This window comes from Simochromis diagramma, unplaced genomic scaffold (genome assembly GCF_900408965.1).
Source record: "Simochromis diagramma unplaced genomic scaffold, fSimDia1.1 OVJJ01000602.1, whole genome shotgun sequence".
Taxonomy (NCBI): Eukaryota; Metazoa; Chordata; class Actinopteri; order Cichliformes; family Cichlidae; genus Simochromis; species Simochromis diagramma.
The window spans coordinates 2,312,857-2,337,178 of record NW_024387040.1 but is presented as its reverse complement, the minus strand read 5'-3'; the positions used below and the strand labels follow the sequence as shown (position 1 = coordinate 2,337,178).

The 24,322-nt window shown below is 40.5% G+C and overlaps 1 protein-coding gene across 2 annotated transcripts in view; it reads right to left on the bottom strand.

The window, feature by feature from the left end:
• The window catches only part of cntnap2a (contactin associated protein 2a), a 371,460-nt gene that overhangs the window by 12,863 nt on the left and 334,275 nt on the right, over positions 1 to 24,322 (bottom strand). For both annotated transcript variants that reach the window (XM_040044091.1, XM_040044092.1), the window contains 4 exons: positions 21,730 to 21,966; positions 13,451 to 13,684; positions 13,075 to 13,208; positions 5,399 to 5,492 (listed from right to left, as the gene is read on the bottom strand). In XM_040044091.1, coding sequence (XP_039900025.1) covers positions 5,399 to 5,492; positions 13,075 to 13,208; positions 13,451 to 13,684; positions 21,730 to 21,966 — 699 coding nt within the window. The remainder of the gene's footprint in view (positions 1 to 5,398; positions 5,493 to 13,074; positions 13,209 to 13,450; positions 13,685 to 21,729; positions 21,967 to 24,322) is intronic.

Genomic DNA, 24,322 nt, shown 5'->3' with positions numbered 1-24,322 from the left:
CTGTTTTATACCCATCAAACTGTTCTACTTTTGTCAATTTTCATAGATTCAGCTAACAATACGCGAACAAATGATGTGTTTTTGCAACAGGCTGTTAGTAAAAAAGTGACTAAAATTAAAAATTTAAATTGATTCCTTGAGTCAGCCAAGAGAGCTATTGAGCAAGACCACTTTAAAAACTTAAAAGAAAGTCTTTAGTTGGAAGAAAAATGTCAGGACATGACGCTGGCTCAAGAGTTCTGCATTGCACCATATTATTTTCTTGTAAATCATTAAACGTAAAGGAAGTTAAACAAAGTGAACTTTATAGCAGAAGATCCTGTTTTGTGAACATCAACTTAATCTGTATACTGATAAACTTGGAGCACAGATAAACCTGTTTTTATGCAATGGTGCTTACATAGTAACATGACTAATAAACTTTATTTATATAAAGATTTCCTTAAACTCCATACAACAGACTTTACAGACACAGCAACTGTCTCACATCACATCTTGCTGAAAACAGCTAATAGGAGAGTCCAAGGAGATTTATAGGGAAAGAACAGGTCCATTTTGAAATAAAACTATGTGAAAAAGTAGACCAGTGTCTGCAAATAACAGCTAATAGAAGGTATTTTCAGCTGCTCTCTTATTTCCCAAAGGGCCGCCACAGTGGCTGGATCTGCATGTTTGATTTGGCACAGATTTTATGCCAGATGTCCTTCCTGATGCTACCCTCCCATTTATTTGGGCTTTGGACTACAAGTACAATAGCTTGTAGGCTGGTTCTGCCTGACATCTTTCACATGTAAGGCTAATGGGTTAACAACTACACCGATGGAGCCACTTCAAATAGAGGCTTCTTCAGAATAAAGCCGTCACATAAAGAAATGGCAACCTTTCTTAAATCCAGTGTAAAATAATTGGTATCACCTTAAGGGAGGGACACATTCATTCAGTGCGGACAGTTAACAGAAAAATAGAGGCCAGGGGGATAAAGAATAGAAGAGAGAAATCAGAAGTTCAGACTGGTACTGATGTAGATGTCCTTTACAACTAACCCTCAGGGTTACAATCATCTCTCTATGATAGTACTGTCACAATTTCTAGTGCTCTCTCTTTCTCTTTCTGACTTTGCCTCTGAATCTATTCCCTTAGAAAGACTCACACACGGTCCATGCACACACTCAAACACACACACAGACACTTGACAGATTTGCAGCACAGAGGACAGAGTCTGGAGCGTGCCCGCTGCTCTGGCTGATGTATGACTCATCTCTCCCATCTATTCCACCGGGACGCATAGATCTAGGCCCATACGCCGTACATCAACCACCCACCTACCACATTCATACACACACACAGTTGTGTCACTTTAAAGGACATTGCAGTAATTTCTTACAGATTTCGCCTCACTATAACCACCGGTTACCTAACCCTTAACTTAACCTAACCTTCAACCAAGTCTTGATACTAAAATCTAGTTTTTTCTTTCATGAGGACTTACTTCCCCCCTCCATTACCCCAGATATGTGCAACAAAATACATGCACTCTCCATCCTGCTCTAACCATAAATATCCTCCGCTTAGGCGCTGATGTAAGGACACTTTTTTACTCGCACACGCATAAATACACAGGATACGGTAACGTTAAGCATAAGGTTTCATCATTTACAGAAGCATGTGTTGAATCATCCCTGCACTACATGATCAATACTACTTTAGCACAATCTCCCTGGGCAGCAAACACTGCAAACCTCAGGACACGAAACTGAGATTTCAGCAGGAGCAGCAAACATGCTAAATGCTTTTATAGAGCCTTTTCTTTGGTTATATAAACCTGAGAATAATTCGATTTTTCTGTTATCAAAGCTATAGTTGTTTTTCTGTCAGTGGATTCACTGAAGAACTGACCAATTATTGTAGCTCTAATAGTAATAGTAAATGCTTTTATGGTTTTCAGGATAAAGGTTTCTATCAACAGTTGTCTGGGATCATATAGTCAATGTGAAATACTATCTAAAAGCTTACGTTACGATAATGTGAACAAATTAAGATTAGGCAAGAGCTATTACAAACAGCCTTGTGGACCATGGAGCCTTATTAGCATTTGCCACAGAATACTGTAATTGACAGGTCCAACTCTGGTTGCCTGCACTTTTCACAGATGAGAATGGGTTCACCCTGAGCACATGAGATGGACATGACAGTGTCTGGAGAAGCTGTGTGTCCTGTAATATTGTTCAGTGTGACCAGTTTGGTGGTGGGTCAGTGATAGCCTGGGGAGGCTAATGTATGGAGGACTGCACAGACATTTACGGACTACAGGCACCGGTGCAGTGGCTCCTGGGTTCCTCCTGGTGCAAGACAAAACATGGTTTCATGTGGGGAGAGTATGCAGGCAGTTTCTTGGAGGATGAAGGAATTGATACTTCCCTGACCTAAATCCAATAGACAACCTCTGGGACTTTATGTTTTTGTCCATCTGACGCCACCACGTTGCACCTCAGACTGTCTCCAAGGACACCATCTGTCATTTCATTAGGTGCATGTCTTGAGGTTGTTAGGCATGCATACATGCGTGCATCTTCTGAGTACTGTTATGATTTGCTGCAATGTAATTTCGGTAACTGCGTCTGCCGCATCATCTTTCTACTTTTCCTCCTTTTGAGGTGTTTATGAATTCAGCCCTCTGTAGGTTGATTTGCATCAAACGATGTGGCATCCTTTCATTCCTAACACATTACGCAGTTCATATCAGTGTAGACATCCAGCAGGTTTTCGCTTCCCATTGAGATCAGATGTGTTTTCAAAGTGTTCCTTCATTTTTTTTTGAGCAGTGAATAGGTAAATGCGTCATAGATTTAAGGATCAGTTAATAGTGTTTATCTGATAGTGTTTGTGAATTTGAAGCACGACTCTGGTGCTGTTAATTACCTGAGAAAAAAGCCTATCTTCACTGTACACTGATGATTATGAAGGTGTTCGGCTCCGTGTGATCATGTCTTCTCTTTTATGCTTCTCTAATGTCTACTTATTGTAGTTCTTCCTTCATTATCCTAGTTAACTAATCACATCTCACAATCAACAGATTGCGAGGTGACACTGGAGATGTCTCTGTGATCAGTGTGTGAGTGTGCGTTTGAGCACTGCACCAAACACAGGGCGGCTTTCTCCCACAAACAGAGAATCTGATAGCTCAGCTGTCTGACAGCCTCTCTTGTCTCTGCGGTCCAAACACAGAAGTGGAGCAGATCCGATGAGATGTGGAAACACCCGCATTTGTTCCCTGTTCTTCTATTTTCTCTCTCTGTGTGGTTTAGTGTTATGATGTTTGCTACAATGTAGAAAATTAACATTTTGGTTTACTGTTGTGTCAGCCTGGTTATAAACAAACGTCTCAGGACTTGCTTGTCCCTAAAGCATATGTGCTGGTTTAGTTGGCTGAAGATTGATGATGGTGTTTTATTCCTCTCGGTTCTTGTGGTGTGTGCAGCGGCATCAGTAGCTCTGGCTGGTGAGAGAAGTCACATGTTACTTCAACCTCAGTGACCTTCTCTGCACTTGCAGTAGAGGACAAAGGGGGGAGGGGGTGGCGACATTAAAGTGTATCACGAGTCACTTTAAAATCGAATAAAACCAACTAATATTGTGAAAATCTCAACTGTGGGATTAATGAAGGCTATCTCATGTAGCAAAGGATGCCACTTTGAAAATCTAAAAAAGATTAAGCCATTTAAAAAAAAGCAAACTGCTGCTAATCAAATGCACTTGGCTAATTGATAATAAGCAAATGCGGGCACCTCTGTAAAGGCAGAAATTTGGGCAGTTTGCTTGTTTGAAACATTCAGTCATGTGTTAAACTAATATCACAACCTTTCAGGCAAATTCAGTACAAGGTCAGACCGTGAATATACAGAAAGCTCAGGTGCTACATCTCAGACTTTACTCTGTAAGCATGTTAAATGTTAATGTTCATGAAAATACAATTAGAAAAATACCAAACAGTTATGATTAAAGGATTGCCACAAGATAACCACTCACGTGTAAAAAGAACATGGCAGCAGGACTCAGATGTGCAAATTTGCACCTGAACAAATAACAAGACTTTGGAACTGTGTCTTTAGGACAGATAAGACCAAAGTGGAGATGTGGGTGGCCAAAACTTAACGCAATATATCAGGAAGAACACCTCAAACTGTCAAGTACGGTGGTGGAGGGGTGATTATTAGGGCTTGTTTCGCAGCCACAGCACATGGCCACCTTGTCGTCCATCATGAACGTCTCTGTATACCAAGTATTCTAGAGTCAAATGTGGGGCCATCTGTCCGACAGCTAAAACTTGGTCATGTAACAGGACAATGACCCCAAGCTCAGCAGCAAAACTACAACAGAATGGCTGAAAAAGAAATAAACTAAGGTGCTGCAGTGACCCAAAGCCCTGTCAACATGACTGATCTGACTGAAACACTGCGGCACTGTGGACCTTAAGAAAGCTTTGCATAAATGAATCGCCAAACCTCAATGAACTTAAACAAGATGAAAGGGTCAAATTTCCCCACAACAATGTCGGAAGCTGATTATTTCAAAAATATTGCTGTGAAATGTGGTTCCACAAGCTAATAAATCACAGGAAGTACCCAGGACTGAACAGAGTCCTGTGAAAATCTTATTTTTCACAGCACTGGATCTGCCACATGTACAACCAAACAGAAGAAGATGAATCAGGCAAAGCCAAGTCACTATATAGGTCTTTGGCGTTCTCTAGTGGACAAAATATAAAAGTACATTTACTTCACACAGATAGATAGATAGATAGATAGATAGATAGATAGATAGATAGATAGATAGATAGATAGATAGATAGATAGATAGATAGATAGATAGATATGTATTCATACATATATAAATAACTCAGTTTAGAAAAGTGGTATATATCTGCCCGAGTAACTAATCACCAATCAATCACATTGGAGAGTGTTGGGGAAACTTCTCTGTACTGGTCTTACAAAACACTTTGTACTGTAAGTAGTTAAACAACAGAAAAGCTACCCTAGGAAGAAAGCTTTATAAATTAATCATAACCTTTAACTGATTTGTAAAAAAAAATAAAATAAAGAATATCAGCCTATCATAATATCCATGGGAAAGTGCAGAAATGTTTGGTTTTTAATTTTTTGTCTGTTATTCTCAGATTGTATAACTCACAAGTAAAACATAGGTCAGAGGAGCTTGTTAGTTCCATATATGCTCAGCATGACAAAGGACTCTAAATGTATATGAAAAGACACTTTGATTTACACATTCGTGTGATTTCAGAGTGTTATACTTATATATGGGAGACATATATACATATAATAATGACCCGAATGCACAATTGTGAGCAGAAAAGGTTTAGCCAAAGTGACACACTCACCATAAACCTTTCCCAAGAACAGCGTCTTGACCAGGTTAAACTGTGTGTCTGAGGCTTCAGGGAGGTTGTAGCTGACTGCAGGATAATGATCCAGCTGAGACATCACAGAGATATAAAGAGATAGTGAGAAGGAAAGAGGGAGGGAGAGAAACACATTAGCATCCTTGTTTCATAGGGAGTCGAATCTAGACTAAAACTACTGACCACAGCATTTTGAAAAGACCCAGGCTAAGATCTGCATCAGCACATTAAGCAGAGTACACAAGATGATGAACAAAAGATGGTAATTCAATGCTGTCAGCCAATGCAAAGCAACACAGCACAATCAGAAGCTCAATGGTCACCCCTCGTGGTTTCCAAACGCCAGGAAAGCTTTAAATATGGTAGCTTAGTAACAAGGAAACCACTCACATAGTCATACCTTGATTATCCTTCATTTTAAATTCCCATGAATCCTGATCAGGTCAGTGAAAATGAATTAAAAACACTTTGCAAAAATCAGGTAAATAGGATGAACACATATTGCGTCTAATACTAAGGCTGTTCCTGATTTCTTTTTTCTTCTGGTGTTTCTACACACATCATATATAACCACACTCTTCAAACAATGACCACAAAATCTGAGTGTTAGAAATGTCTCTGGACCAAAACACCCCCCAAACAAAACATGCCATTACCTACATCTATCGCTTCTTCTTACCATTTGCTATAAACTATAACCCTGTTTAAAATATCACCTTAGATGTATATATTCTATAAACACTCCAACATTAAAATCCATCATGGTTTTAAAGATGTCAGACTACCTCAAACATCTTTTCTGGAAAGCTGTGATATTTTCGTTTTAGTCACGTCTGAAAAGTCATCTTCTACAATTATCCAGCAAACAAACAGCTCTTCCCTAGAAATAAACGATGATACAAATGATGCCTAATAATAATATGCAATTTCAAAAGTCTGTGGGGGGTTCAAAGGCATTCCTGAGAACTCGAAAAGGGCGGGTGGAAGACGAGCAGCGTGTTTACAAAGAGGAGCATCAGTGGAGATGTGAGAACAGAGAGGGTGATAGAAGGAGGGAATGCACGACTTTAATATCCCTGCAACATAATTAACTTGTTATTGCTGTTTCAATGAAGTTTCTAATTAGCTTGAAAGCTGCAGCCGATGCTATTGATGAGAATGATTTCAAACCAACAAATTGGTTTTCGGTGTGTTCTAGAATAAAACCCCCCCAAAAAACAAGATCTTCCTTCTTTCCTTCTCCCTGCCCACAGGAGGACTGTATCTAAGCATAAACCAGTCTGCAGAAAGCAGACTGGAGTAGAGGAGTTTGGTTGGAAACAATGACTTTTGTTCCTGGAAATTTGTTCTGTTGATGTGCTGAATAGCTGTCACGGCCTGTTAGCTGGGAGCTGAGCTGGACTGTCACTAAAGGCCTGAGATTTACGTGTGTATGTGTGTGGTAGTGCTTGTTTACAGGTTTAAATCAGCAGAGTCCTGCCATACAGAAATTTCTTTCTACCCACTGCTGCGCAAGACTATTTTCTCCCTCTTTCTCCTCACACGCACACACACATGCAGACACACAACATATCCTAATTTGATTCCTTCCAAAAGCCTGGTCTCAGTGGAGCATTGTGTGGGTTTTGTTTTCCTCTGTGACTGGAGGGTGGGATAATGGGGCACAATTAAATTGCGCTCAGCTTATTTACTTTTATCTGAGAAAACAAATTGACTGCACAACCACGGAGGGAAGCTTGAGTCTTGAAACCCCCACAAAACGATCCACTGAGGAAGACGGCCTGGGAAGAAACCTCATTTTACCAAACTTTGTCAATTACAACCGCAGTCACTGGGATCTCTTTCCTTTTTTCCTTTCTTTCTTTTTAACACAGTGCCATTTAGAAAACGCAGTTGCTGCCTCTAAAGTCACACATAGCTTACATAAGCAAAGTAACCAGGGGTTAGGCAAAGAGAAAATTAACAAAGGGTGAAATCTATTTCCCTGACTACGTGCTAAAAAAGAATCTAATTTAGCCAATGTGCTGTTTATATGCAAACTCATTTACAGTGCACTGAGAGCCTTTTTACCTTCGTGGCACCTCTGTTTCCTTAATGATGTCTAAGGGATAAAAATACTCCCATCACAGATTTAACACTGAACAAAAAGAAATGCTAATTTTCCTCTTGAATAAATTGTTTAACATCATTATTAAGTGAACTGCTGAATTTTCGTCTGGTCCGGGTCTCAGGTGCAGCAAGCCATTTACACCGCTGAGTCAACCAATGAAGCAACTGGAGGAGAGGAGAAGAGGAAACGGAGATGAGCTGTCTGCTGCCTGAAGGGACTCCTGACTTTCATCTCTAAACCCTCACAGTGTGAGAGAAAGGCAAAGTGAGAGATGGCGAGATGGGGAACTTATTTTAATCTTGCCTTGGCGCTCCTTTGATAGCGAGCTAACCTAACGAGACCTCACAGGCTGCTCGAAAACCAAACACTCTGCTCTGTTTGCTGCACTCTGTATGCCTGGGTGTACATGTCAGCACGTATTTTATGTTCGCAAGCGAACGCCTCACCTTAAAGTAATCCTCAGATAATCTCAACGTATCAAAGTGATCTTTGTCATTATATTTTGTGGGTCTACTTTCTTTATCTAACAACAGTATCTGTTTCTTTCAAACCCCTTCTCCCCCTCTCTCTGGCTCTGTTCTGCCTTTTTCTTTTGTCCTACATTTCTCTCTGACTCTCGTTTCTCTTTTTGATTCAAATTACCACACGCTGACTTGTCTTGCCACATTTTCTCTGCTTTGTCTTTAAACTAAACAGTCGCTTGTCTAAATGGCTTTAAGATTTGCAGCCCTGATAAGCAGAGAAGTGAGGCCTCTGCACCCTGAGGTAAACAGTCCACTGCTTCTTATCCCTTTTTTTTAAATTTGGGGAAATTGAATTTGATCCACTGCCAGCCCCACCAGCACAACTGACTTTTATTGCATCTGACTCATATCTCTGCCTCTCACTCATTTTGTTATCTCGGATGCTCGCAACTAGGCCTTTGATGAGCGTGTGCACAAAAATAATAACAGGCTAGTTCCATTTTCAGTGCTGATGGCAGCTACTGACAAAACTGGCATTTTAGGCTTTAATGCATTATTCAATAAATTAAAAAAACAAAACAAAAATTCAAGCCTTGGAATTAGCCAGTAGAGTTTCCAGCATTCAAAAGCAGTTATTAAGCATCTCAGCATTTGCATGCAGTTCTGTACACTTCATATGATGGATGGTGCGTCAAACGACTCGCCGTCAAAGAGTGACTGAAGCTGTGCGATCAGCTCGTAGAAAAAGGTCACGTTTGCACCACGCATGTGTTCTAAGATGAATATTTATACAGAGGCAGGTGGAACAAACTGATAAAACAACACTGACATAGTATCACACTTTATATATCACTCACAGTTACCCCATTTTTTTCTAAATGATAAAGAAGATACAAATATTTGATGATCACCTTTAAGGGTTTTAGGGTTTCTAAATATTTTGCTGACTTCTTCATGCTTTACTATCCTGACTTTGGTCATGAGTCATTCTTGGAGGCCCCTCATGGAGCATAACTGCAACGTAAACGACGCAGGGCCATTTGGCAGGTCTGAAAAATGCTTTATAAATGGATGTTATGGTTATGATTACAAAAAAAAATCATCATATAGTCTATAATAAGGTGAAGGACTAATGCTTCAGTGCACCTTTCAGTTGATATTTCAGCCATTAGTTATTATTTTAATCATTAGTTATTATTAATCTCTTGCAATCTTCTACAATGTGTCCACAATGTATCTGAGAGTTCTTCCTGTTAAAAGGGAGTTTTTCCTTTCTACTATTGCCATGTGCTTACTCACACGGGTTCTCTAATTGTTGGGTTATGGTATTTACCTTAAAATATAAAGCACCTTGAGGCGACCGTTGTTGTGATTTGGCAACAACGGTCCTCTGATGATGGGCATGGAGAGCGTTACTGAACACATCGGTCTAAATAATCCCACAGGTGTTGAAGTGGGTTGAGGTATGGAGACTACGGCCATAATATATGATTCACATCATTTAAATACTCATACAAATCATTGACCCCTGGTGCTGGTGCTGTCATTTTTGAACGAAACTACTCCCAGGTTCAAAATTTTTCATCCAAAGATAAAAGCTCAGAAACAAACTGACTGACTGACTTTTGCCACCTTTCCATGTCTTTCTATTCTTGTTAAATGGACCCAGCCTTTGGAATTAAAATACTGCCACCCATGGAATAAACAGAATAATCACACACTCTCAGTGCAGTGAGCAAAGTGTGCCAGCAGATGGACAGCCAACAGGCCTTGCCTACAAAAGCATAGAAAGGTTACTCTTATTTTCACCTCTTGTGGCAAAAGGTGCCTTTTCTGCATAAATTGGGACATGATGCCAAAGTAAAGACAGTAATTTTTGCATACACATAGTTATACTGTTATACTTGCATCCACAAGTATCTAGGTCTTAGAGTTATAACCCCACTGATGCTGACTGCTTACTGCCTACTGATGCTTAGCGTGGTTCCTTGTTGTTGTTGCAGTCCTCCTGAGGAGAACATGTCCTGTTCTTTGTTACTCATTAGTGCAACCTGCAGACAAGGTTGATTTTGAAAAGAAAAGTAGAAAAAAATTGCTCTGCGGTATGTGAGTTATGAGACAACCTTAGGGAAGTAAGGAAAGCTATACAGTATTGGAATGGACAGATTAGTTAGACTGAATAATGTTGATTTTTGTAGTGCAGTGTGAAGCCTTTGTAGTTAGCTGATCTGACAGGATCTCAGTGGTGCACGCGTGTCTGTTGGTATGCAAGTCTGCGTCTGTTTACGTGCGGCTATCAAGTGCATGTACCTTGAAAAGAGCCCTGAGGCGGTAAGGCAACATGAAAAAGTTTCACTCATCAAAGTTATCTTTGTCAACGTACCTTCTGGCTCTACTTCTCATTCCTTATCTGTAAACTTCATCTATTTTCTCTCCTCATCTCCCCACCCCGCAGATCACTCATCGATGCCTTTTTTTTTCTTAAATCCAAATGACCACATCGTGCCCATCAGTGTTCGTCTGAATTCTTAACACACTTTAATGTTTAACTGTTAACCTGTTATAAAGGGAGAAAAATTTAAAAAAGGATTGTTTTTCTGTTTTCTTTTTTAAAGTACAGCCGCAGCTCCTCGAAAGAACCACACTGGGATTGTGTACTATAGAGTTAGTAGTTCAGTCACATACTCAAGGCAAGACTGAACCTCGACACTGTCGATCTAGACACAGCTAAGCTGCTTTCAATCAGCGCAGAGCACACTGTGTGCATGTATGCATGTGTGTGTGTGTGTGTGTAAGTGATGAGCAAGGAGTCTAGCGGATGCTCCAATCACTTTCCATGCCACCACGAAAGCATGTGTTATGTTAAAGTACTCCCAGCGGAGTGATGAGCAGCTACAGGAATGCGATTTGCTTAGAAAACGATTATCATTGGATGTTTCAGTTTAATTTTCTTGCTGTCTGAAATTTTTCGCTGCAGTGTGTGAAAGTAGGTGATGAGATCCCAGGATGGATGAGGTCATTGCTTCATGCAGGTGACAGACAGAGAGGGCTGTAGTAGTGTAGATTGAATGATTACAGGCTTGGGAGTATGGGACTGTGATTCATTGTAGTTCGCATTTAATTCCACTTAATGAAAGCAAGAATTAAAAGACTTCATGTTAGATGCATATTCTGTTTAACAGTGTTGAAACCGAACTTTTAAAATTTATATTAACATTTGACTGTTTCATTCTTTTCCTTTATGTCTATATCCACTAAACATAACAATGACAGCATCCTGCAAAAACATCCTGCATTTGAACATATTCATATTTACATGTTCAAATGCAGAAATGAACTGGATAATCTCAACAATGTCTCCCTGCACGTAACATACATATTCTTTTTTAAATTGTTTTGCAAACTTTTGATGTGTTTATTTCATAACAATTATGCTAGTAATGATATGATGATCAATAGAAACTGTCAGCAAAACTGCTGCTATATTAATTATCACATGCTCTTACACAACCGCAGCTTGAAGCTTTGAGCCAAGCAATTTTTCACAGAGGATGGGAATCATTTTATAGCTAAGTTTAATGCTATGGTGCCTTCTGGCCACTAGAGGGGAGTGATATGTGAAGGGCTTACCCATTTAATAAGGGGTGTCAAATATAAGGACAATGGGCCACAATTGGACGTGCAAAGACTGTAATACAGCCCATTATACAGTTTTGGAAAACGCGAAGAAGAGCTTAAATGTTGAACTTTTACCTGTATTTTCATAGGTTTTACAGCTTTTCCTAATAATATTTCCCTGTGGCCATTTAAACTAAAGTAAAGTAATAGATAAGCGTTTAAATGGAAGAAGAGTGCCTGTTTTTTCATTATTGACTATAGAAATGTTTTTTTTTAATTGTTTTTGTTTTGCAAAGGCTCAAGAGTTTAAGAAAAAGCACATTTTTAGTGACTTAACAAAACTTTCTACTTGTAATTACAGGACAGTCTGGGCAATGAGCCAGCAGAACGTTTTCCATAATCTTGCACATTTATTCCTTAAAGGGAAGTTTCACTTGAGATCAACGTGAGCTGTATCTGATCCTTGATGGAAAATGAGTTTGACATCCATGATCTCGATTCACGGGGTTTCCCGTGCGTATAAGTAATATAAATATGCCCACAGTAAGAAATGGTTAAGCCATTCAAGTGTCTGATATTATCAGTATATTACGTTAGTGTGCAGATACAGTATTCAAATTACACATTCTATAGGAAGCCATGCGGAAACTGTTGTTTAATTTTAGAATCCAAGACCATTTGTTTCTTTTTATTTCTCATTTCTTGTGACAATCCATTTCTTGGCAAACCCCGACCTGTCAGTGCAAATATAAATTTATTCCGATCTGGATGCAATCAATCTCTGGCTTTTACAAGTGGTTTCTATCCATTTAGAGCCCTCCTTAAACTCCAGCCTGCAGCCAAATGTGTGCATCTTAGCCCAGAATAAAGCCAGTAATAGTTTAGCTGAATTCTCACTCCATCCTTGACAGCTACTGACTAGGCTTGGCTGTATCGATCAGAGCTAAGCTGTTCAGTCGCACAAAACACACGAGCACATAAAACGCACACAACGGCAACATGGATAGAAGTAATTGATATGCACAAACACATGCACACGCACAAAATATCCCACACAAGCACATGCATTTAATTATCAGCATAGAGGAAAGAATTTGCGGAGTTGCAAACACACAACAATATGCGCTTACGCGAACACACACGCGCGCACAGATCGATGCGTTCTCTGTTGCTATACTTAGGCTGTCTACTGGAAGTAGATTAACAGTGGCAAAGGACAAGCAGTTTCATCACAGGTGAAAACAGCACAGGACACTGCACTCCTCTCTGACTTACTGCAAACCATTGAGCTAACACTTCCTGCGCTCGTGTAGTTCTGTACCCGTAACTGAGAATATGTGAGTGTTTTTAATTTGTATGGGACCCAAAAGTCCCTGTGCTGCACAGTAAGTTGAAATGTAATCCTTACTCTGAGTAAAAGACTAAAATAAGAGCTCAGATGAGCACGCGTGTTGGTTCTGTACCTGGATGGTGATTCTCCTGTCGTGACGGGACATGTTAATACTATGTGGCTGTCCATTGGCCAAGTTACGCTGGTCCACATCTATGGTGAACGGCTCCCTCAGACCACCCAGGTTATATCGCACCTGCAGCGAACCTGGAGACGTACAGATACAGCAGTTTAAAATCTCAGACACTAGGTGGCGCAGTAAGTTTTTTAGGCCTTATAGATCATCAAAGCAGTTTTCTGTCAGCTGCTGCTCCGTGGTTGGTCGTTGACTAAGGAGGATTTTTGGAGATTATACCAATGTGCGCTGCAAGGAAGACGTTTAAATGTTGTCTGCAATGGTGAGCAACAATTTAATGTGCGTGTGTGTGTGTGCTGCGTGTCAGCCTTACCATTCTGTCTTAACACCACGGCAAGATAATCCTGCGTCTTGGAGCTCACGTACATCAGAACAGCTGGAGCACTGGATGTGCTGAAACTAAAGGCCACCTCCTCCTTTGTTAGATTCACCTCATGTGGCGTGAGCTGGTGCGTCAACACCTTGGTGTCCTTACTGGCTCCCGCAAAGGCTTCAGGCAGGAAGTTGTACTTTACCAGCGTCCCTGCCTCAAAGAAACCTCCAACATCTGGGTGAGATGATGGAAGAAGGAACAAAATGTAGGACCAAAATTAAGCTCTTACGCAAATGCAATAAATGTTGCTTCAACTGTACTGTGTTTTAATGTGCGCTTAAAACACAAGCAAGAAACCAAGAAAGAAAGAAAGAAAGAGAATTTTCCATCAAAAACAAGCCACAGGGAGCCACTCACAAGCTCATAGATGCAAAGACACAACAGGGTAGACATATTATATAGCCAGAGGGGAATAAACACACACATAAATAAGGCTGTGTTCAGATGATGTAGTAAAGCGAGTGTTAAATTGCTGTAGTCCAGCATTTGAAACCAAACAATGCACTGTTTACCAGTACATTAACAAACCTAATGGCATATTTCAACCATACCAGGAGGCTTATTGATTCTCATAATCAAATATCGAGAAGACGAGACCTTATTTTTCTATAGTCTATTTCTGTTACACTCCTTGTTTGTGTTCGTGTGTACCTGTACTCATTCGCCATGTCTGCGAGTCAGTTAAAAAGGAGATAAAGGCATAATACGTGTGAAATTAAAGAGAATGGTTGCAGGGAAAGCAGAGAGAATAGGGTTGAGTGCGTATGTGTGTGTGTGTGTATGTGTGCAAATGCCACGCAATATGCCTCAACATGTTCTCCTTCCCTCTGCAGCCACGATGAAATGTAAAATTACAGCCCTTACGGGTCCAGAATTCCAAGCGAACACATTTATGCATCTTTTTTAAAGCTTCACTTCACCCATCAGCTCCCACCAGACACAGTACAATAAATACTTCAAGCTACATTACTTTAATTTAATAGAACACTTATTACTTGAAAATGGGTAAGTTCTCTGAATAGTATTGCCACAGAAGCAAAATCTCAGCTCTATTCAGGTTACCTACCAATTTTATCCTTTATTTAGCTTTGCAATCATATAGTTCCAAGCCTCAGAAGTCTGGAGAGACCCATTTTAGCAATCTTTTTGTATTAACTGAACTTTATTGTTATGGGTAAGCTCAGATATTCCATATTAGAAAGTGCTATCCTCCCTAAACGTGTCAAACTACTTTTAAATTTGACAAAATTAACTTACAAAATGATGTGTTTAGACAAATGTAAACCTAGCTTAAACATGGTTAGGAAGAATTACCATAGTAAATAAGAATTATTTATTTATTTCATTTAAATATTCATAGAGCAGCCATTCCCAAAGTCAAGAAGACATATCCTATCTATTCCTATTTTCACTTTAATAAAAAAAAACATTTCCTTGAAATTCTTTATTTGAAAAACATAAACAGCACAGATTGTTTGCTATAAATTGCCAATGCTACCCAGCCATGTGCAAAATGTCGCACTGGCAATGTTGGCCAATGTGTGACCACCTGTGACTCGGGCACAAACTTCAATGTAAGAGCAGATTATTACCTGTTTGATCAACATTTTATATAAATGAATGAATTAAATGTAAATGCTTTTAAATAAACTTCAAACTGAATTTCTGTTATTACTCAAGCTCACCTGCAGTACCTTTGCAGCCCTCCAGGGGGCCCTAGCCAACCCTTTGGGAATCACCGACATAGAGTATTTTATAGTTAGCAGTTTATGCAACCACATTGGCAGAAATGCTCATTTACTCATTTCAAAGTATTTACTTACATCTTTTATACTGTCTATGATGACAAGGTGAGTTTTTCTTCTACTGTCAGTAACAAGTACTAACAATCATTGCAGTCTATTAAGTATAATGAACTGTGTGTGTGATGACACCTGTTAGCTCTAGTTAGCGATGTGTTCATGTAGTATATAATATACACTAGAAACAAACTCATGTAAGTCATGGAGAGCATTCTCACGTTTAAAATACTCTCACAGTAAGTTTTTTCTCTTTCCTACTGGGGAAAGAAGGAAAGAAAGTACCCCAACTTGTTACCCAGAGCTTCAGTAGCAACACATAAAATTGTCTGGAACCTTAATGGGGTATGAGCAATGCTGCAGAGCTGGAGCTTTTTGTGTGTGTGTGTGTGTGTGTGTACTTCATGTCAGTATGAGAAGAAGTTTCGGATGTGGATTCTGAGCAGTGCAAATCTCAACAGGTACATGTGCAATTGCATTTTTGCAAGTTTTAGCGTGCGCGCGTGTGTTCATACGTATGTACATGTGCACACCGGCTCCACGTGAGACCCTCAAGGGCAGAAAAGCAAAAGAATGAGAGTGTATAATAACAATACTGCAGGGTCCCCTGAGCAGTGTGTAAATATGGATACAATGGAAATGCACTATGCAATTATGGCTGACTTCATGCATTTTTCACTAGCTGGGAGGATGGGGAGAGAGTGGTACATTAAAGAGAGGGAAAGAGAGAAATTTGGGAAAGGGCAGAAAACTGAGAAACCAGGAGAGGGGCAATTGAGAGAGGAGCGAGAAAATAAGTGTGGCAAAGTAAGAAACGGAGGAGGAATAAGTGGAATACATATTTATGGGGACAAGAGTAAAATAATTGTAAAGGAGTGGCAGGAGAAAAGAAAAAACAGAGCATAATAAATGAGGGGGAAAAAGTAGCAAAGAGACAAAGAGGACAGGGAGTCCAAATGAAAGGAAAAAAAAACTGTAGCAGAGTGAGGGAAAAGAGGGACAAAAAGGAATGAAAGGAGGAAATAGATGATGAAGTCACATGTCATCAATGTTCCCTCTAAGCTGCGCGCGTGTGCAATTGTGCACTGCTGGCACGGTCTCTGCGCACAGAAAATCTGCGTTGCGCACAAAAAAAAAAAAAAAAAAAAAAAAAAATCTAACCTGTATTGAAATTAAAATTAAAACTTTAACAATTCTGCTTTGCAGTGTTAGTAAGTGACTGGCTGCTCCCGTATAGGATTAGAACGATGCCACCTTATCCCATAGTCCAGCCAATAACGCGATTCACATTCGTATATACGCAGCAAATCAACGTTGTTGACAGGCTATGACAGCTAGTGATGTGCGGATCGATCCTGAAATATCGATTCATTTATGTTCTAGAATCGATTCTCACATTAAAATATCGATATTTTAGTAATTTAGGGGAAATTTGTAGTTTATCATTAACAGGAACACAGTGGGAAGAACCTATTTCATTCGGTTTGTCTACATTGGAAGGAACTACTAAATTCACCAGAGAAACACACACACACACACACACACGAAGAGAGGGAGAGTATGCATAGTATGCAAACGGCTACCAAACAGCCATCATAATTCGTCATACATTGAGAACAGGACAAATCAACAATTGACAATGACTAATTAATATTAAAATCTGTAACATAATGTATTGTTTGGAGTTTAGTCTGTTACTGTTACTATTTTTACCATTTCTCTTTGGAGCAACTGTAACCCACATAATTTCCTTAGGGATTAATAAAGTATTCTGATTCTGATCGTTTCAGGATGACCTGCCATTATCCAATGACACATCTTCTTATCTGTATCTTTTGTTCGTTTCTCCTCCTCTTCTTTTCTATTTTTTCTAAACTGAGCACCTGATGGCTTTGAACTTTTCTTGTCCATCTTCCATTGGTTTTAATTTTGGACTGCAGTATGAACACAAATCCCCCAACTCCAGGATCGCCACAACATAACCTAATAGGGCTTTGGAGTTGACGTCACGCCGCAATGCATTGTGGGAGCGCGGCACCCACAATGCAACGCGACCTACACCTTAGTTCACAGATTCACTTTGTCTAAGGTGTATTTCTGGGATTTCACACAACCCAGGATTCAAATCATGAATACATAATGGGCTTGGATTTACAACATTATGAATGAAAAAATTATGAATGAAATGTGCTCTATTTGGAGCCAGCAGATCTCCCTCCCCTTTCCACGGGTTGTGGTGTGAGACATTAAGTAATCAAAATATAAAATATAAATTTTAAATTGTTATTGATCCCTTTACCCCTAGTCCTAACGTGTATATTTATTTTCTTACTCTTCTTATATTTATTGTTTGTTTACTTGCACTGCTGTAACTGGAGCCTCGTCGTCTCGTCTCTCTCAACAGTGTACTGCATGCAGCGGAGATGACAATAAAGTTTACTTTGACTTCAGCAGCGAGCAGGCGCACTGAGGGCTCTCGCGCTCACTTTTCGCGTACAGAATTTCGGGAAAACATCGGTGCAAATTATAAGTCCCCCGCCGCCCCGCCCTCTCCTCCCTGTGCCGCAAGCAGCAGGCGCACCTCGCAAACGGAGGGCGCCCATACTCCCAGGAAATGGGCGATAGAAAACCAATCGGTGCCCATGCCATTTCCAATATGCGCTGGCTGATGTCGGGGCAGCATGAGTACGAGCAATTTATTTATTTATTTATTTTTTGCCCATGCCCGTGATGCCGTTGAGGCAAACTGAAGACGAGGAGTGGACATGGACAGGTGCTGCTAGGGCGAGACAGACGTCTCTCACGGAGTCCTTTAGTGTGGCAGGCAGGCAAGGTGTTCAAATAGCGCACAACTTCAGTTTTTTTATTTCTATATGATGAATTCTGCATTAAGTGATAAGAACAAGTAATCTGATGACCTGTAATCATTATGATGCTATCATTTGAGATACAATAAATAAAATACGTTTTTGTATAAAGTATCGGTATCAGATCAGGTCGATACCACCCTGAATTTTACTTTCAGTGGTATCGCACATCACTAATGACAGCGTCCTTATGTGCCGACACCGGTGTTTTAGTTGGCAAAGCGGTGTGGCTGATGTGGAGTGAAGCCACGTTAATGACAACGTGAACAACCATTGGAGATGTGAGCAGGACAGACGGAACAATTGTGTGGACTTTTTAAATTGTGTTGATAGGCCACGTAAAACCAGAGTTATGATAAAAATATATGCAATGTTTGGTTTTCTTCCTGAGTACTTTCATTGTTTATATTTACTGCGGGAAGAAACGGTAAAAACGCATTTTTATAAGGAAAAGGCTTGAAAGCACTCTCCACCTGTGAGCAAAAACAAAACCAAAAACACCCCACCCTTTCCTATGTACCATGTCGACCAATCACAAAATTCAATTGCAACATGGCATTTAGTTGTTTAGGAAGTTTAGCGATGTTTAGTGTAAATCTTGTGTATTTAGTGTGTAGGGTAGTCAATAGTTTTGTTGTGTGTGTCAGAGCAATGGACTGCTGAATGTTACAGGTGTTACAGGAGTGATACATCTCCTGTTGTCGGCCTGCAGGTATCAGGCTGTTGTTCTACTTTATCTCATAGTGGACAGAAATTATTTTTTTGTAGTGGCACAAATAATTTGTGTGGCATCAAATTTGATGCAAAACAGCTGCAAATAACTTTGTTGTTTGCATAACTCAGTTACCTTTTTGAAGAAGTAACTATATAATTAATTGCCCAACATTGGTCTTTATATACTGTTTTTTGCAGACAGAGAGTTACAGGACTCCCTCTCAGACTCATACTCATAATACAAGTCAGGCAAAAAAATAAAAAAAGAAAGTTGTGTTTTCAAAATTGGAGTTCAAGTTATTTTTTACTTCCAATAGTGTTAACATAGTACACAGGTCATGAACAAGATTTTTTTAAATTTTCATTGTAAGTGGGCTAAAGCAGTTAATTAAAAGTAGTCTAACATAAATGTAAATGCTGTAATTTGATTATTTTAATAAACCATGTGACTTGGATAGGGATGGTTATCGTTTAGGTTTTATCCAATACCAGTACCAAACCGGTACTTTTGAAACGGTGCCGGTGCTTAAACGGTGCTCGAACCGGTGCTTAAAGAATGGAGAACACAAAATTGGTCCAAAAACCTCTCATGTTCAGCTGTTTTTTTGTAAAAAGATAACAATGTTAGCCTTTTCTGCAGCTATAGGGGATTTATGGTATCACTCTTGGCTGGAAGCAGTGCTTAAACAATGGGGGAAAAAACACAAACTTTATCCAAAAACCTCTCATGTTTAGCCGTTTCCCTCTTTTTCTTTGGTCATTTTAGCCTTTTTGGCCAGGGTGAAGAGAGTATCTGCCATCAAACAAGAAGACAGCCGCATGTAACTACGACGGTGTTTGCTAGTTCACCTTACATGCATTAATTTAATAACGTGGTTAGCCTACTCAACGTAAATTACACACGAACAACATTAAGCTACTCACGCAGAGAAGAACGGCTGCTGCTGCATCATCATCCTCATCATTTCTGCTACACTGGCAGGGCTACGGGCCAGGACTCTCCTCTTCGGGTTTTTGGGGGATGTTGCTAACTCCGGGTCCGATAACAGGCAAACCACCCGCAGTAGATGTGCACGGTGTGAGGTCTCGCAGCAAGCTATCAAATACGGTGCATTTCTCGGCTTTTAACAAAATGCTATACGTCGCCAGGTGTTTCATCAGATTCGAGGTGTTACCTCCTTTGCACAGTATCACCTTAAAGCACATGTTGCAGGCTGCTGAGTTTGCATCTTTTGCTGTGAAGTACAGCCAGAATTTGACCGCTTCGCCTTGGGCATTTTTAATCTGTAGCTCTGCTCTAAAAGAACGTATGTACCTGGGCCCGCCTACTACGCTTGCAAAGGTAAAATGATTGGCTGGAATCCAAAGTGTGTGACATCTCAGGAAAAAAAAGCACCGAAATGTGTGCTGCTTTTCGGTCTGGTTACTACCGTTTATGTCAGAACCGGTGCCATCATGGCACTGGATACCGGTACCCATCCCTAAACTTGGATAGATTCAATGCTGGCGTGACCACAGTGCACACGTCTAAAGGACCGCTCAGGGAGTTTGTGTGTTCGCTCAGACACGTGAAAAAATTAGAGGGAACATTGCATGTCATGCACAAAAACAAATAGACACAAGGGTGTGCTCTCTCCCTTTCTTTGCCTCTCTCTCGCTCTCTCTCTCTCTCTCACACACACACACACACACACACACACACACACACACACACACACACACACACAAAGACAGTAATCTTTATTCTCTAAATCCTGAAATGCCTGATTGGTTATGACAGAATTCTGAGGAGGTCTTTTCATGTCTTACACTAGCATATCACCACACACTGTCACCCTCCTCCACACCACACACACGCACGCAAGCCCACACCAAGACACACATTCTGCCTTTCTGTCATCTTGTCACCCCCCTGCCAAGAACACAGGGGGGAAAACACCATTCGACTTTAGGAAACAAATTAATTCACGTGTCGGGGATCAACTTCCTGACTGGGAGCGAGCAGAAAGCCTCTGACAGCGCCGCTGCTCTTCTCCCGAGAGAATTTCATGAAAACTTGTTTTGGGAAATAGAACTTTAATAGTGTATCTAATGAATCCCGGTGAAACAAACACGATGCCTTAGCAATATGCAACAGCGCAGAAGCAGAGTTACAGTGTGACACTGCTTGTCTGTGATCTTCAAAGAAAACATCAGATCACTAGACACACCTCTTACTGAAGTCACTTACGCTTTGTTTCTGAGTTTGATCTCTCAGCTCTGCATTTGCACAGTATCAGCATTCAGCGAGAGCACTCTAAAGTGAGGGAGAATTGGTGGGTAAGCATAATATTACCCTCAATCGATGCCTTTTATCGCAAGCCCAAACACTTTCAAAAACGACAGCGCCAAACTGAATAGGAAGTGGGGCACCATCACAAAGCGCAGCGACAATCACGGTGGGTTGTCGGGGAATGAAGCTCATTGAAACATAACTACTCCAGCGGTAATCCTGGTGCTGTTTGACTCTGGCTTTGTGAATAAAAGAGAAAGCGCAAATGATAACATGATCTCAGAAATATGCCTGCAAAAGTTGTTGGAGAAAATGTTAGCCGAAGGATTATTGCTCAGTGTGTCATCCTTAATTTCCGAGCAGAAAAGCAGTCCTGCAAGGCCAGGAAATGGAAAAACAAAACCTGATGTAAAAGGAAAAAAAACCCCTTCAAAACCCACAGAGGGAAAATTTAATTTGTTTTGCACTGAAAGTTTTGAGGACAAAGAAAAGCCAGATGTACATTAAATTATTTTGTTCCATTGTCTTTAAATAGAGTCAAATTGCCTGTCTGAAAATGCCTCTTACCTCTGGTGCAGAACGGACCATCGTAGGCGGTGGCGGTGCAGTCACACAGGTAGCCGTTATACCTCTCCACACACTTTCCCCCATTCCGGCAGTACATCCCAAAACTGTTACAGTGGCCTTGGCAACCGGGCTTGACCCCAGGTGTGACCTTCGCCCTCTCTTCCAGATCGAGAGTGATGCCATTCATTCGTAAGGCTCTGATGCATCCCAGGAACCCCCGCTGTCCCCCTGCAGCACCTGAGGACCGGAAGAAGGAGCAGGAAGGAGGGAACGCAGAGGGGGGAAGGATATGTAGCGTCAGGAGAAAAGAAAACAAGGAGAAGGAAGGGAGGACAACTGGAAGTCAGGGTCGCAAAAGTCATTCTCAATGCAAGAGGCTCTATTTTAATCTGTTTTAGAAACATTAATATCCTAATGCCTGGAGGAAGCCACTGATGTCACGCTAATTGTTCTGACTGTGACGCCGTTCTTGAAACAACCTTCAACTCGTTTGATTTCTTCAGTAATTGCAACAGCCTAATGAACACTGTCTCTTAATGAACCTCGCACTAGCATACACATGCAAATGGATGCGCGGATGCACGTAAACTACATGCTCGAGATGAACACACACGTTTTAAAAATGCCGCACAGTGCGCACCTGATTTGAATGAGTCAATGTAAGCATTACTGCTTAGCCTTGGGGTGTCGATAGCCATTCTTCTAAAGTGCTTCCATCGTCATTCTGGCCTTGCACCATTACAGTCTAACTACCCATTAACTTGGACAAAGTAGGGGTGTTAAATAGATTAATGTCGACCTAAATGACCACAGCAATAAACACACTCATAAATATACACCCACAGGTATGGATTCAAAAATACACAAACACACCCACCGAGCATAAATATTCTGTGTGGGTAAACACAAACGTAAGCACGCACACTTGCGCGCACAATCGGAGACGAGAGCCGAGGGTCATTTTAGTTATTACTGTAAAACATCTCAAGGGCATCATCTGGCTTAAGGAAGAGTGTCTATTCAGGAAGACATGTAAAGGAAATGTGAACACACATTCTAGCAGGCGGGGTCGTCCCTCAACAGCTGCGCTCTCACTTGCCCACATAGGTACAATAGAGGCATAATAAGATTACTAATACATGTACTTTGATTTTCTCCAGCCGATACATTATTCACGTATTGGGATGCAGCTGAGCTTTTGCATGCTTTCTCCTATTTTCAGTCCCATGAAGAATTAGACTTTTAGTAGGCCCCTTAATTAATCTATTTTGTAGTACTGATTGGCTGGAGGTTTCTGCCACCTGTTTACCCAGGTCTGAATCAGTCTCTGATTAAATGGACAGCAGGCTCCGAAGCCTGCGGAGACCGGGGCAGGCACGTATACACACACACGCACGCACGCACACTCAGGTGCATACGGTTTCTGTGCTACTCACAAACGCTGTGTAATAGAGCCTGACTGATTGTGACTGCAGTCAATATTAGCTTATCACAGTTACAATCATTTAAAAAAGTAAGTACAGAAATAGAAATAATTGTTTGACACATAACCAAAATAATCGAGCTGATCTGAACCATTGCTTGAAACAGCAATAAAGGCGATATGCTCAAAGAAATAACAAAACTGATAACTTGCAGTCACACTTTCCAATCTAAGGAGATCAGGAGATTAGGTGCAGTTTTATTGAAATCTCTGACATGTATGGTGTTGTTTGCTCTCTCCTATCAAAGTCTGTTGCGTAGTTATGCCTGAAGCTCTCGAAGACCTTAAGAAAGAAAAAAACCCACTGACATATTATGATATGAGTGTACGGAACCACATCTACCAGTCCCATCAATTTTAAATAGTTAGTCCAGGACTAAGCAAATTTAGCCCAACCAGCATGTTTGATGTAAAAAAAGAAGTCTCCAAAAACCTCTGAATTCAATCACAGGATCTGGAGGCAACTGAGTTAATGTCAAACTACAGATGTGACCTACATGGGTTGGTGTGCCAGGAAAAAAAAGCATGAGCAGCAACAATTTGCCACTGGCTTAGATAGGTCTTTTGCACTGATCTGTTCAGGACAAAGCAATCAATGATAGTGCTGTTTGGCCACATGTTTGGCACAGGATAAAGGCAGCTTTATTTGAAAAAAACCATCCACACCAACTATAAAGCATAGTGGAGGAACAGAGTAGTTTAGGGTTCCTTCACTGCCTCAGGGAGTGGGCAGCTTGCAGTCACTGATTCAGTAATGCAGTCTGCATTTTTCCAAAGTGTGCTTGAAGAAAATGTGATGCCATCTGTCCGTAAGTTAAATTGAACCAGATGTGAACCTGGCACCTGAATATTTATCCTAATCCCCCTAGCAAATACAAAAGGGAGAGATGCAGGGTTGTTCAATGAATAAGAAAAAAAAATCTAGTTAAATCAAAACCTGTGGGGGTAATTCAAAATAGGTGCTACATGCAAGAAAAACACCAATACATGTTCTGCATTTTTATATGTACAGGCCCAAGTATTACGTATATTAGTAAACACAAAGTTTCTCTGTATGTAATTATAGTTCTTTATAATTAATAGTCAATAGTATACATTTAAAGAGCTTTG